This window comes from Argentina anserina, chromosome 1 (genome assembly GCF_933775445.1).
Source record: "Argentina anserina chromosome 1, drPotAnse1.1, whole genome shotgun sequence".
NCBI lineage: Eukaryota > Viridiplantae > Streptophyta > Magnoliopsida > Rosales > Rosaceae > Argentina > Argentina anserina.
In genome coordinates this window covers 15,032,468-15,047,773 of record NC_065872.1, presented here as the reverse complement: position 1 = coordinate 15,047,773, position 15,306 = coordinate 15,032,468, and the positions used below count along the sequence as shown (strand labels likewise).

The 15,306-nt window shown below is 38.4% G+C and overlaps 3 protein-coding genes across 5 annotated transcripts; 2 read left to right on the top strand and 1 right to left on the bottom strand.

Moving 5' to 3' along the window:
• The first annotated feature begins 3,273 nt into the window (after positions 1 to 3,273).
• LOC126794867 (cell wall / vacuolar inhibitor of fructosidase 2) lies at positions 3,274 to 4,030 on the top strand. Its single transcript, XM_050521663.1, has one exon. It carries the CDS (start codon positions 3,392 to 3,394, stop codon positions 3,944 to 3,946), a length of 555 nt encoding a protein of 184 aa, XP_050377620.1. The 5' UTR covers positions 3,274 to 3,391; the 3' UTR covers positions 3,947 to 4,030.
• An 845-nt stretch (positions 4,031 to 4,875) lies between these two features.
• Positions 4,876 to 10,157, top strand: LOC126794801 (chromatin assembly factor 1 subunit FAS2). Of its 2 annotated transcripts, none has more exons than XM_050521592.1 (12): positions 4,876 to 5,021; positions 5,319 to 5,421; positions 6,450 to 6,476; positions 6,613 to 6,685; positions 7,539 to 7,642; positions 7,740 to 7,951; positions 8,049 to 8,145; positions 8,552 to 8,624; positions 8,825 to 8,913; positions 9,007 to 9,145; positions 9,258 to 9,358; positions 9,458 to 10,157. In XM_050521592.1, the coding sequence occupies exons 1-12, from the start codon at positions 4,908 to 4,910 to the stop codon at positions 9,994 to 9,996; spliced, it is 1,671 nt and encodes a 556-aa protein (XP_050377549.1). In that variant the 5' UTR covers positions 4,876 to 4,907; the 3' UTR covers positions 9,997 to 10,157. The 2 variants fall into 2 exon arrangements, with proteins under 2 accessions (XP_050377549.1, XP_050377543.1); XM_050521586.1 differs by having other exon boundaries at positions 9,455 to 10,157.
• A 542-nt stretch (positions 10,158 to 10,699) lies between these two features.
• LOC126794838 (tRNA (guanine(9)-N1)-methyltransferase) lies at positions 10,700 to 12,261 on the bottom strand. 2 transcript variants are annotated; one of them, XR_007672186.1, is made up of 4 exons: positions 11,854 to 12,261; positions 11,396 to 11,755; positions 10,930 to 11,297; positions 10,700 to 10,808 (listed from the first exon to the last, which is right to left on the bottom strand). XR_007672186.1 is itself a non-coding variant. In XM_050521625.1 (3 exons), exons 1-3 carry the CDS (start codon positions 12,259 to 12,261, stop codon positions 11,049 to 11,051), a joined length of 1,017 nt encoding a protein of 338 aa, XP_050377582.1. In that variant the 3' UTR covers positions 10,815 to 11,048. The 2 variants fall into 2 exon arrangements, 1 of the variants encoding a protein (XP_050377582.1); XM_050521625.1 differs by lacking the exon at positions 10,700 to 10,808 and having other exon boundaries at positions 10,815 to 11,297.
• Between the last annotated feature and the right edge of the window lie 3,045 nt (positions 12,262 to 15,306).

The following is a 15,306-nucleotide window of genomic DNA, read 5'->3' as shown; positions in this document are numbered from 1 at the left end:
CTGTGTTACTGACTTACTGTGTACCTTCATCAACTCCCCCTGTACCGATTTGTTTGTTCAAAGCTATAAATGAGCTCAACCAATAAGTACTTAAAGTTCGACTACAAGTTGGTCTGCGGCCGCTTAGGTTGACTTGCCAGATTTCTGAACATGCAGAGCTGGTTGTTGTCGAACGTACGTTGTAGTCAGATTCTTAAATCATCGACCAAATATGTTCTTTTTTATATAAGATGACAGTCGAAAACCTGAAATCGAAGAATACCAGATAAACAATCTAGTTTGCATTGAATGACTATGTCCAACATGTTATTGTTTTCCGATAAGCAACGGCCAACTAGTTAATATTTGATCTCACATCTAAGTAGTGATAAATAAATAAAGTTTATAAGTTGATGGATAATACCTCATTGTACGGAGATCTTTTGTGATCAAAACTCAACACATGTGAGATGACTAAGTTGTGACAGTATCGGTACAATTGGTTTACGATACTATTTAACATAGTATCATAGCGAGTTCATCTCCAGTTGCGTCTCCAATCTGTTATGGGCCCGAGTTTGGTGCCACTTTGTCATGGTCTCGAGTTAGGTTCCATTATCATGTCATTGGAGAGTTTCCGATTGGATGATCACCAAGTGTCGTTGGTTACTAGACCTTGGTTTATTTCGTTCCAATGTGTGTGATGTTAATATGTATTGTACAAACCTAAAAATTAGGTTGCATGTGAGTGGCGTGTTGGAGATGAGATATCTCACATCTAATAAGTGACAAATAAAATAAAACTTATAAGTGGGTGGATAATACCCAATTGTACTAAGACATTTTGTGACTAAAACCCAACACCTATGAGGTGGCTAAGTTGAAACAATATTAGTACAATTGATCCACGAGCCATGTTTGTTGCTGTTTAACAATTACATCATTTAAAGAGGTTGCTATTCGCAAATTTGGTCCAAATTGAGATATGGCAATGCATGCATGCACATGATCAATCGATCGAGCTAGTAAAAATCTTAGTCGAGAGCTAATTTCATGATCGTATTAGACTCTTAGTACGTAGAAGAATGAGAGTTACTCATTCGACCAGGGTTGTAATACGCACTTGTATGATAGACCTGGCAGGGTAGAGTGAAAGACGGAATCAACCAACTTATTTCGATAACCTAGTTGAATTCAGTACGTGTGTATACATATGTCATATAGATTGCTAACTCCCCCATAATATTTTTTTGGAAAATGGATTTACTTCATTCGGCAATAACGCCATGCACGGCCACAAAGACCAAACACAACAGGTAACATGCAACCTCTAATATAAGCTAAACCTGAAGGGAAAGTAGATAGATGCTCAAAAATGTATTTATTAATTAAACAAACTAAAATCGGAATAAGCAAGTTCAAACAAGCAACAATCAAGGAATGAAAATGCAAAGCAAATATGTAACTCATTAAAGACTAAATTCCAACGAATTAACCAACTGATTCGGGCCCATGGCATCAATTGCGTACTTTAAACAGAAGATTGGTCAAAACCTACCGATTGAAGAGGATCTTTCCCCATGAGTCAGAAACAAACCAAACTCACATGGGAAGAAAGACAATTGCACTAGCCAACCCAAAAGCCCAAAACCTCCCTCTCTAATCCCCTGTAGATCCGGCCATCTTCAACTACATGGTTTTTTCCACCACCTCAATCTGGTGGCCTGCTTGGCTTTGGTGCTATAGTGAGTCTAAGAGCGAAGCTCGACGCCGTCTCTTCCAAGAAAGGTTGAGCCGCCGCCGCCTCTAGGGAATTGAGATTGGAAAATCAGATCGCAACCCCCAATTCCGATCAAGGACCAAGAACACACCGATCTATCGCTGCCACACACCTCGCCGGAAACCTAAAGCCTAAACACCTTCAGCCTCCAAAGAGTCCTTCCAGCGCAGACTATAATACCGATTGGAAACAATCGACAAAGCCAACGACAACCTGGATTGCCTATGCAGCCTGACCTCCACCTATACTTGAATCACCTGCAGTATCCGACGCCAAGGCGTCCTGAAGCAACGTTCCGGTGAAAATGTTAACTCCCCGTCCCCATCACTTACGTGTACGATAAGTGAACTAAATTATCGCGCACCATCCACACGAACTAGTTGATTCATTACATTTATAATCATGCACAACTTAGGGTTTAGGGTTTAATACATATATAAGTTTGCGTCACATGACTCACATCAAACATACAGTATATATGTGCATTAAGAACTTTTGAAAACTTAAATCCAATTATATGTATCTACAAGAGTACTGTAGTCCCTAGTCAGACTCCAATTTTTTCTTTTCAAAAGCTAAGAAAGTCCAACCCATGTATTTCAAGACTTCATGTACTCTTTTCATTTTGAACTCATCAAGCCTTGAATAGTTTGATATATGGTTCATGGTTGGGGAATCAATGTACGTTGTTGCACTACTACACTATCGAACTCACTTATCTACGTACGGCTCTCCTTTTCCATTTCTTCATCTTCCAGTTGCCGGAAGCAGATAAGGATTTGACACCAAGTAACAGCGGTCCCAAAGGTCTCAAAAGACCAACTCTCCTTCAAAGGCCTTGTTATTGGAGAGCTGAAGTTCTATCGGAATCTTAAAATATGGCTTTAGTATTCAATTGGTTAATTTGGTACTTTTTCCCTTAATTTTACGTGACAAATTGGTACTTAATACTTATTATGTTGTAGTGCAGACTTTGAAAACAACAGATATATTAATCCTTGATTCCTTGGACCGGGGACGAGTCCCGACTTACATAGGTCATAACCAAGTTATATATTGTTACTATGTACGTATGCTCCATATGATGAAATGAAGATTAAAAGAACATATATATCAAATCAATTAGGAGCTTATGGCTGGGGTACGGTATACTATTATATGTGCTCAATCTAGCACTGGTGTCCAGATCTCAAGGCTTCCTATCCATAAAAACAAAAGATTTCAAGAACTGAAGAAGCTGAAATATTTTAAGAAAGGGCATAGTGCATATTCTATAGTCCAAAAGATTTTAAGAAACTGTAAATGAATCCATTGGATTGAGTGTCTAACCTGTTGTTATGTGCAACCCGTGAACCCCATGTTTTGGAGTTCACTTGCAATATGCCTTGCTTCCAGCCAAATAGGCTTGCATACAATAAGGCAAGTGCAACAAGAAAACAGATCACTTTGTACTGTAAATTAATTTCCTTAAAACCAGAACCATAGATTCTAAAATGTCCATATACACACTCCATACAATCATTTTATCTATTTCTTCCCTAAGATAATCATAAGCTCATTCTCTTCCTCCATCTATATAACAAATCTAAAAGCTGCAGAGCTCCAGAGAAAAAAAGAAGAAGATAGAACAGCATGGGTTCTAGTTCTACTACTTCTGCTACATTCTCCTTAGTTATTCTTCTGGTGCTTCTTCTGCAGCATGATCGTTTTGCGAGTGCAGACTCTAGCTTGATCCAGAAGACCTGCAAAGCCACCAAGTACTATGCCCTTTGCATGTCATCCCTCAAGTCCGATCCCACCAGCCTAACCGCCGACGGCAAGGGCTTGGCAGCTATTATCATCGAAATTGCCACCGCAAATGCCACCGCAACCTCTTCTTATTTGTCCTCCCAAGTGCTCAGCTCGGCCAACGACGCCAACGCAAAAAAGGTGCTGAAGGAGTGTGATGACAAGTATGGCTACGCCGGCGAAGCCCTGCAGGGTTCACTGCAGGACCTGGCTGCGGAGTCTTATGACTACGCTTACATGCACATAAATGCAGCTGCCGACTACCCTAATGCTTGCCACAATGCGTTTAGGAGTTTCCCGGCGTTGGTTTATCCACCGGAGCTGGCAAGAAGAGAGGATGCTTTGAAGCGGATTTGTGCAGTTGTTTTGGGAATTATCGATAGTTTTGGCTGGGATTAGTGTACTGATTGCCTAGCAAGCTCGTGTACACGTTGCTAATTAAGCTATTTCAAATTTTCAATAATGCATAACATTCTGAAGATCGATAAATATTTAAATTCTTTTCTTTCTCAATTATTCTGTCTATTTACTTTTGGCAATGTCTTTTTGACTCTAAAGGAAAAGCAAGTAGACAGGGATAACGAGTGCTCAGTAATCACGCACTAATACAATTTTTCTTTTGACTCCTCTTAATATTCATTTGTCCATGTCCCTAGCTTTGTGTTGGAAATTTGCATCAGAAAGGAAGATTCTTTATGAAAAAAGAGGGCTAGAATCGCTAGATCATCAAAACTAGTTACTATAAGAAAAGAACTGATGCTAGTTTTGCTACCCGAGTGAACCGGCCAGCCAGAACCAAGCAAGTACACTTTGCACTTCGGGTACCTTGCATTTGACAAAGAAGCACACACCATACCGGAAACATTACTATGTCTCAACTCCGGCAAATGTTGCCTCCATCACCTCCCATAATTCGGTCACAATCCGGATACGTATGGCCTGGACATGGTCATCATCATTCCAACTCTCAATCAACTCCCATACCCTGGCCGGCCGTTGGTGGCTAACAAGCTCCTCCATTTTATAATACAAGTTTTTTTTTTAAAGAAAAAAATTAACTCAAAATCTACCAATCAAAGACACAGGCGTAAGAGTGTGTTAAGATGCTAGTAATCTATTAAAAATATACAAATTTGTCTGCAATAAAAATCCAACTAAAAATGCATTCTTAACAGTAAAAAAGGTAAATATCTTGTTTACTGTTAGACGCGCGAAAGGGGAAAACTGCCTAATCGGGTAAATAACATTTCCCGCCAAAATCCAACCCAACCCAACATATATATATATATATATATCTCTGTAACCCTAATTTCTCATCGATTACTAGCAGAACCAAATCCCAAATCAGTAAAGCCAGAAAATGAAAGGCGGCACGGTCCAGATCAACTGGCACGACTCCAAGCCCGTCCTAACCCTAGACTTCCACCCCAATTCCGGCATTCTCGCCACCGGCGGCGCCGAATACGACATCAAGGTACTCCCTTTCCCTCTCTTCTCTCTATTCAACATCTTAAAACCTTGGGCTTTCAACTCCCCTTGGTTTCATTTCGTCTGGGCTCACCTCTCCTCTGGATTACAGCCATAAAAATCATTGCTTTTGCTTTTGGTTCTTGATCTCGTATTTCTAATTGTTTCTGTGATATTTAATTGCCGAGAAAACCCTCGAATCGAGGGCAGTGTGATCGCGATTTAAGACCATTTCTTGTCAAGTGATGGATAATGAGAAGAAGGGTAGTGTAGAGATTGTAATAACTGTTTGATTTTTGACCAGCTTTGGTTGATCAATTCCGGCGAGAAGCTCCCCTCAGTGTCGTATCATAATAGCCTTTCGTACCATAGTTCGGCTGTGAATGTCCTTCGATTCTCCCCTTCTGGTAAGTGTTTCCTTGTATTCCGATGCTTTTGGATCTGTTTAGAAATGAGTAAAATGTGTAGTGGACTAGTGGTTGACGATTGGAATGGAACTATATAACTAGTTGCTAGCGGAAGCGTACTTTATCACTAGTTGCTGCAGCTTTTAGTGGTATTTATTCATTAGCAATGCTTAGTCCTGTTTTTGCTTAGTCCCAATTAAATGGTCCCTTGAGTTCGGTGGAAAGGTGATGTTGCGCGCAACACATGCAGTCAAGGTTATATGCGTCGAATTTGAATCACATAGTCTGATGACTTCTTTTTTGTCTCCAAAGGATAGCAGAAACTATTTAATTGTTTATCTTAAAGTGTATGTTCACTCCTTTCAGTTCATGCAAAGAATTTTGAAATGTATGATGTTTGTTTTGGGTTTGTGACAATAACTGAGTTACTTAGGGGTTATACTCTTTTGTACATGGTTCATTCCCCATTGTTAGTACCTGTTAGTGGGAGAGGTAGAAGGTAAATGTGGTTTGTTATTTCGTATTACAAATGCATTGTGCAGTAAACATTGTGTATTTTGGATGAAGTATCAAAATATATGATCTCTTTTACTGACTGAAAAATAAACATTATTCTATCATGACTTCACATTTTTCTTGAGAATAAGACGTAACTAGAGTGTACCTTTTCTTATATGGTGGCTGTAATCCTGATTTCGTGTTGAGTTTGTTTCGAACAATGCTTACTGATCTCGATATATAATATGACGATGAATATTTTGTTCCCTTTCTTTGATCTCGTGTTGTTGTGAGTATTGTAATTACCATAGTTGCTACTGAAATGCATTGTATTCGGAGTTGGTTGTTGATTTTAAAAATTATAGGAACTTTTACAAAGATAAGTATAGATTATAGGAAACTAGAATAGCCTTGACGCTGCAGTGGTTAAATTTAATGTCAACTAGAGTCAACCACTTTTGAAGTCCTCTTGATGAGGCTTTGTTAGTTTATTCAATTTTCTTTTTGACGGTTGTCTTTCATTGATGCAGGAGAACAACTTGCCTCTGGTGCAGATGGTATGTAGAATCACTCACATAAGCTCAGTTATTTTTCTATGTCACTCAAACAATTATTCTCATTCTTTTGATTGGTACATTAGCTAAGTAACGATGCATTAATTTTCATTTTCCTATTGTGTTTTCTGTTAATCAGGAGGCGAGCTGATTATATGGAAGTTGCATGCAACCGAAAATAGTCAAACGTGGAAGGTCTTTAAGTCATTATCGTAAGAAGTTTAATTTCAATTGTTGAACCTTCTGTATGCATTTCACAGTGGTTCAAACTTCAAAGTGCAGCTTGCAATACATTAGGCTTCGGCAGATGTAGAATCTCTGGTTGTGACCCACATTTAGATGTTCTAGAAGAGTTTTGTGTATTTCAAAAATACATATAGATTCAAAGGATTGAAATATGCCTGTATAATAACAACATTTATCCAAAAGATATATTCATTAGTCATTACTACTATTACATTACATAAACTACCGGATATGCCTTTACTAGAGCTTTAAAAGCATTATACTACGTCAATCATTTAGAAAAGCATTAGGAAGTCAAAAGATATGCCTTAACAATTAGACAGAAGATTTTTCCATATAAGGGATAGACCTGTGATCTGATTCTCTTCATGGCTCGTCCAGTTTGAAGCCATTAAACAAATTTTTATTCTAAGTAGCTTAAAAATCACGTCTGTGGTGTTGACATGTATGAGTTCTGAGTGTTTATCAGAGAGAGGGCATCCATCTATGTATGTGGACTGGCCTATACTTGATCCTGCTTTCATTTTGTATCCAGATTTCAACCAGTATATAAATCATTTTATGAAATTTTATAATCTCATTACTGTTATATAAGATATGAAGAATTAAAATTCCAAACGGCAGTACAGTTTCAGGTGCTTGTTTAAGTTGAATTCGTTCATCCATAGTTGTCAACCTAGTATGTTAAATCACTTAAAATGTTATCCTTTATCAGTCTCAATTTCAAAGTATATTGGACACTAGAGTTTTTTTGCTTTGGAGTGTTAAAAGAAATATTTCTGGCATGAATCTCATGTGCTTACTAACTTTCTGGCATAGGTTTCATCGGAAAGACGTGCTGGACCTCGAGTGGTCCACTGATGGTTTATTTCTCATATCCGGTTCAGTCGATAATTCATGCATCATATGGGATGCTAACAAAGGTAGGCAAGACCATGCATAAGCAGTTCACCATATAATGAATGTTTGAAAAATTGTCGGAAGAGATTCAAGTCTGATTTTTTCATGCTTGTATCCCAGGCTCTGTCCATCAGATTTTGGACTCCCATTTCCATTATGTTCAAGGTGTGGCCTGGGACCCATTGGCCAAGTATGTTGCCTCCCTAAGTTCAGATAGAACCTGTCGCATTTATCTTAAAAAAGCTCAAACAAAAACCAAAGGGACCGGTAAGACAAATTATGTTTGTCAACATGTTATTTCAAAGGCTGAAAACCCATCAGATGATTCTAAGGTCAGAAGATAATAGATTATCTACTATCATCTACTATCTATATGATAAAGATAGACTTCTGACATGCTCTAGGTTTCTTGTATGTTTCTAAATGCAGTCTGTGAAAAATCATCTCTTTCACGATGAAACGCTGCCATCTTTCTTCCGGAGATTAGCATGGTCACCCGATGGGTCATTTTTACTTGTTCCAGCAGGTATTAGCTCAACAGAATTATTACCTTATTCAAGCTACAGAAAGATATATTTGGTTCTATTAAACATTATGATTACAGATAAGGAAAGCCCCTTTAATAGAATGTCACTAAGTTTGGTATTTTGCTTCCGCTGAACAACAAAACACCAAGGAGAGGGAGACGTCTCTGGAAATGAACTTCTGATATTTGTTTCAATAAGTTTGATAGCCTATTTTACTATGGGTAAATGTTTGAAATTTGTTGAAACATAGTCTGTTCATGTCCTCTCTAGTTTTTCTTCCTTTCTTTTGCCATGTAAAAAAGAAAATGGTACCGGCTCACATTTCTCTGCTGACTCCCTACCACCGATCTACATTGATTTTTCTTTTCTAGTCTTTGTTGACATGAGAGTAATCTTTCATTTCAGGATCGTACAAAGTACCACCTGCAACGGAAACAATAAATACTGCTTATGTATTTTCAAGAAAGGACCTTTCAAGGCAAGGCATTTTTTAAATTCTTTATATTTGTTATCTTAATTTCTGAAACCTTTCCAATTGGTATGTATCAACTAATTAGTTTCTCATATTCTAGTTTATTTTGCATTGTGCTTCTCAATATATATAAACAGTATTGGCTTATAAATGAGCTATATAAAAGGAATTTTTCGCATGTATTTACATTCCCACATATATTGCAGGCCTGCTTTACAGCTCCCTTGTGCCAACAAAGCAATAGTGGCAGTTCGATTCTGCCCTTTGACTTTTACACTGCGGGGAACAAATCCATGTACTGATAATGCCGGTTCTATTGTTAACTTGGTATAATTTATTTGCTTATCTTTTCAAATCACTAAACGTTGCCTCTTCGATGAATCTGCAGTGGGTTTCTTCAAGCTTCCCCATCGTATAGTTTTTACCGTTGCCACTTTAGATTCTCTCTACATTTATGACACAGAGAGTGTTAGTCCAATTGCAATTTTGGCGGGTCTTCATTATGCAGCCATAACAGACATTACATGGTAAACTTACAGTTTCCTATACCGAACTAAATTTTTTTTATAGAGGCTGCAATAACAGCTTGTTTCTCGCTTCCTCGGATTTAATTGGCCACTATTAATTATTGCTCAACAGGTCACCTGATGGCCATTATCTCGCATTTTCTTCCCAAGATGGTTACTGCACTTTGGTGGAATTTGAAAATGATGAACTGGGATCACCCATCTGCTTGCCAGGTTTGTCCTGTATTTTCTATTTTTTTCATCACATTTTGTTTATTAATTGTTTCTTCGACTATTTGGTACCTAAAGTCCTTGAATTTTCTTCTCTAGAAGAGAAAAAAGTCATTGGTGATGAGGATAATAGCTCGTTGAAAAACCCAGAGAGCATGTTAATCGAAGCTACTACAGAAAACAGTCTCGCCGCTACTAAAGCCATTAATGAAGTGAACAAAATCTCAGTTAAGAAGGCAGACGATATGGTAATAGACACTGCTCCAAATAAAAGTCTAGATGCAGTTGATAATGAAATATCAGAAGCAGAAAGCAATAAACATTTAGAAGCAGAAAAGGAAGTTATAGGTGATGACAGAAGCAAAGTTGAGAAGCCAGACGATATGGTAATTGACGCTGCCGCAAATGATAGTATTGCAGCCAATATTAAAATATCAGAAATAGAAAGAAAAGAAAAGAAAGTCATGGATGATGACAGCAGCACAGTTAAGAAGCCAGTGGACATGGTAAGTGAAGCTTCCGCAAATGATGATCTTGTAGCAGTAAACGCTGGCAAAACAGAATCACCGAGTGCAGTGACGATTCTTGCTGTAAATAAGCCTGCTAAAAGGCGCATTGCACCCATGGCTATTGACCCGTGATAGCCACCACTCTCACCTCTGTAAATTCTCCAGTCAATATTGTACTGTTTTATCTACTGGATGCTGATTTCTGGTTTTTTTTCCCACTGATGCCATTGTGGATTCAGTCGTGTATTAGTTAGTGAAGCCAGAAATGATACGACTCCCTTGAAAATGTTTAAGCAATCCATTGATAATCAAATTTGGTGCTGCGATCAATATTAGAGCTCCTCAATAACATTAGTCAACTATCCCATTGTTTTAGATCAGTTCATTAAGTTAATTCAGTGTCATCCACTGATTTGCCGATGATGAACATTGACATTTCACTGTGTTGCACGGAAGAAGTCAGGAACCACATTCACAATTCCCTCTTCACAAATCTGCAGCTGCAATATAGAAGTACCCGAGCAATATTTTGCAGCCACACACTAGTAAAGGAGGGAATGTGAATGTGGTTCCTACCACGCAACGCAATATCTGTATATTTTACAAATCGCACTAGTAATTTCCCGTAGCATCCCTATCAAAGCCAATCAGTAGGGAACCCTCAACAGCAGAGAAACTGCAACAATATGAAACTGAAAATTCTAAACGACTAAACCTGCTACATATGCATCAGTATACAAAGTTACGGTCATTATTAGCTGATGCTTCAGGCTTTTATACAAATAGATTTTCAGTATCTTGGACATACAAGCGAGTCATTTTGGTGTTTGATCAGTGTTCAGAACTAATTCGCTAAGTTTTCAAGCATGATCTGATTACACTGAAGGCTAAATCAGCTTTCAACTCCAACTCCCAACCCCAAATTTCTTAATTGTTAACCTCCCCTGGTAAAAAGAGAATATCATTTTATTAGTGGACAACAGATATAAGACAGTATGGGAACAATGCATAAAGTTTCAATGGGGCTAAATAAAACTAGTCACTGTATTCATTGTCTAGTCTTACAATCAACAACTACATTGCAGATGCATCACTGCAGCAATGTGGCTGTTAAGCTCCTCCGGTCCATCTTGATGGTTGATGGATCAAAATTAAACAAGACAACAACATTTTCAGTCCCTCTTTCAGGCAGCAGTCACTTGCTCCAATGAAGAAGGGCCATTAGCACACTGCTTTTTGCTTTCACATTGATCATCATCTTTCTCTTCACTTTTCTCCCTCCCTTCTCCTTTCTGTTGTTGAGGCTCCTCCGATGAATCATCGACTGCTTGCAATCGTTTCCGCTGTGGAATCACTTGAAAGAAGGAAGCTCCCCAATCCTTGGTCTCCAAGAACTTGAGGAGAATCTCTACCACTTGATTCACAGTCAGCACCTGCAAACCCCAATACACAAAAGCACAATGTAATGCTCACTCTAACAATCCGGCTCAATACAATCCCAAAGATGACAATTACGAAATTGAGTTAGTACCTGGGAACTGCACATGTTCAAGTACTTCCCAATAGGGAGTTTCGCGGTCTGAATCCCCTGCTCCTCTGCTTTCTTCATTGTAATCCCCTTCCACCTATTCCGATCCACCAATCCCCCAATTATATAAATTTTGCTCCGATCCAGCTCGTCCACCACATTCTCCGAATCAGCCGTCAAATACACCAGATTCTCCTTCTCACCCTCCAAAACCTCAATGTAGGACCTATCCTCCCTCTCCACACTCCAATTATCGAACCCCGGCAGCCTCCTCAACTGCGTCCCCATCTCCCCCTTGCACCCAGTCAGCCACAGATGACACGGCTCACTACTCCTCCCATTCACCGCATAACAATACATAATCTGCAATGCCCACATTCTCACATTTCGCAAAAACAAAAACAACAACCTTGAACAATTCAAAAAAAACAAACCAACACAACAGGGAGTTGGTAACTGACCTGTTGAACTAGGCTGTTGATCTCGGAGGGTGTCATGAGGTGAGAGAAGTCGAGATCAATGACCACCTTCTGTCCCTCCTCTTTGGCTCTTTTGAGGCGCTCGTTCTTTCTGTCTCGCTCCTCAGACCTCTTGTCCATTCTCTCTTTCCTCAAGCTCTTCCTGGACTCTATCATCTTCAACCTCTCGTCTTCAGTTAGGCCGGCGAGAGTCTCCTCCCATTCCTTTCGCTTCCGCTCTCCCTCTCTCTTCTTGTGCGCTTTCTCCTGCGCTTTCTTCTCCGCCTTCTTCGCCTCCCACCTCTGCTGCTTTAACACCTTCTTCTGGGCATTTTTTGATGGTACTGCTGGTGGTGCCGCCGAGCAGTTGGGACATTTCGTGGCTTCTTCCCCATTTTCTCCGACCTCCATGATTTTATGAGATTTGTTTAGGGTTTTACGATATTTATGGTGTCTCCGTCGGGTCCCCGACCCGAATCCAACTTTCACGAATGGGAGTTAAACGGTTAAACCCAGTAAACACTGAGGCGGTAAACACTCTTAGATTTTTTTTTTATTTTTGAGAAAAAGTATGCATTTTTAGATGATATTGAGGTGGGAAGCAAATTTGCCCATTTAAAAATGGTCACCCATGTTTCTAATTACTTCAGGTTGTGGAGAAGCTTTTTTTTTTTTTTTTTTTGCGTGAAATGGGCGGATGTCCCTCATGATGTATCCATTAATGCCCTCTTAACGTTTTTTTTTTAAGAAAACATATAATATCATGTAATTTCCACATCACTTGTTGTTGTGTTGACATCATTCAAACAATTGATATAGACCCTTAAATAATTTTAATTTCACACGATATGCAAAATTTTGTGTCAAATTCGGTGTTCCTTGAACCAGATCCAATTATCAAACTTGACCAACTTTTGGTGGATATTGTTAGCATGCCGTTCATATAGTACAATAAATGGGTACAAGTGTATTTTCTAACTTATATGACCTTTTCGGGCTGAGATTTATCACCACCACTCCATCCGATCACGTAAAGGTAATTCCTCTTATCAGCATTGACAAGCTAAAATCATATGTTATGTATCAAGATCAATGTGTAGCCAAACGAGTATCAATTGAGACTATAATTAACTACTGAGGCATACTAAATTATTACCACAATGGTACTGCTGTTGATAGAGCGTTTTTTAAAACGTCTATAATAAATCCTGTAAAACATCATCGTTAGTATAGAATAAGTAGAGATCGTTTTTTTTTTCCGGAGAATTGAAAGAAACTCTAAACTTTTAGTGTTAACAAATAATGGGGGGTTTGAGATTGATTATTAACTACTAAAATAAAACCTAAATTACTATTTACATGATCGACTTCTCTTTAACAGACTTAAACCAAATTTACTATTACACCACATAATTACAAGTTTGAGCCTATCATGCATTCTAATTCGACCAATTACTTACTTTTCAGACACCAATACAATTAGAGCCTTAGGAGATCATTTAATCATGCAAGATTTCAATTAACATGTAGATTGACTTAGGGCCTAATCTAAATTTGCATGTAATCAAATTCAATAACACTTAGAGTAGAGATCAAACAAGATTACATTTAAGCACCAAATCTTTGTTTGAGACATGTGTCATGTGTGGTGTCACCCACCATGGTTTCACATGAAAATTTCCAGAATTTTTACCACTTTTAATCAACACAAACTGAACCTACTTAGGACATGATTCGATTATGTCAATATGGTTGATGAATCTAGCACTCAAACACAATCTTAGGGACTGCATCCAAGCACTAAATTCATATGCAAATATCTGAAAAATTATCTAAAAGTATGAGAAAAATGATTAGAACACAACAATAGAAATACAAACTTCAATAATTATAAGAACATAAATTCGGTATAGTCTAAAAAAACATATCAAATACAATCTGAAAATTATAAAACAAATATAAACCAATATTTCCACATAAACAACAACTTGTTCCGGAAGAATTATTATTCTACCCTTGTGTGTGTCTTAGCCTAATAGGTTTCCTGTTAGGAGATAGATTAACATCTCCGTAATAAATTAGGACTCCGAATCCTACGTGATTGTGGTTTTGTAATGCCTATATATAGGCCCTCATATCATTCAATAATACACAATTATTTCATCCTGAGACACGTTATCACGCACTTTGTCCTAAAACCCTGAACTTTTAGAGCCCTAAAATGTTTTTTCTTTTCCACCACCGGCCGCCTTCGTCTCCGGCCTCCAGCATTTCCTGTCGGCACTTCGTCGACGCAGCCCCTGTAGCTCCTACAAGCAGCCCTTGTAACCCCCTGCACGCATATAGACAAAGAATTGTAGATTAACACAAATAGATGAAGCCATGGAGATGAGTTGCGAGAATCACACGTTGTAGGAACCTTAGAGGTACGGCTGCAATAAGTGAAACGCGGTGGAGATGATGATGGTTTTGGGGTGGACGGCTTGGCTAATTTGTGAGGGAAGTTTATGGTGGTGTTTTGGTAGAGTTTTGGCTCTTGAATGCAAATGAGAAGTGATTTTATTTGAGAGATGAAGCCATGTATATGTAGAGGAAAGAAGGAGGGTAGCTGCATATTTCCTCATATTATAATGCCATGCTTTAATCCCTTAAATCATAGCAAGTTTTATTCCCTAAAACATGTCATGTTTTATTCCCTAAATTATGCCATGTTTTATGCCTTTAATGACCATCTTCCATTTAATTGTTGCATGACTTGGTTCAATCTCTTTTTCTTTAATTATCTCTTCAATCCAATCTGAAAATAAGAAAATAAAATCATAAGTAAGAGATAATTAGTTTCAAAACCTAACAAAGATTCTTAGTCAAAGTAGGACTCTAGACCAATTATGCGTTTTAACTCATGTAAGCACAAAAATACATCTAATACCGTCCAAGACTCTTACTACGACTTAATGACTCAAAAGTACAGCAATAAGGGCTAAGTAAAATACAAATTGAGGTAAAAACATATTAAGAACGTCGCACAAAGTGCTTCTATCAGCTGTGCTCATAACCCAATTATAAACTTCCCCAAATCTCCACCAAATGATATAATTTTGTAAGGTGTAGAGGCCTTACAGTCTGATGGCCCAACAGATAAGAAACTAGGTTTAGTAAAAGGTAGTTTTTCAAAAGAAGATCCAAGATTCTCAAAGAGGTTGTTTTGACATACATTGAAGAACGTGGCTTAGGGGTTGACGGCCTGGACATACCTTGATGTCAAAACCACCCTGATGTCCTAAATTGTTGGAAGGTAATTGCTGAAGCCATTCCTTGGAGGCATTACATGAGTGTATTTCGAGCATATAATTTATTTGAAGGAGCTGAAGAAGATTCATGGACCCCTGAAAGAGTACGAAGAGGTGAGAAAGTTCCATTTAGAACATGGGGCAGATTGGAAAAAATTGGCTGCCA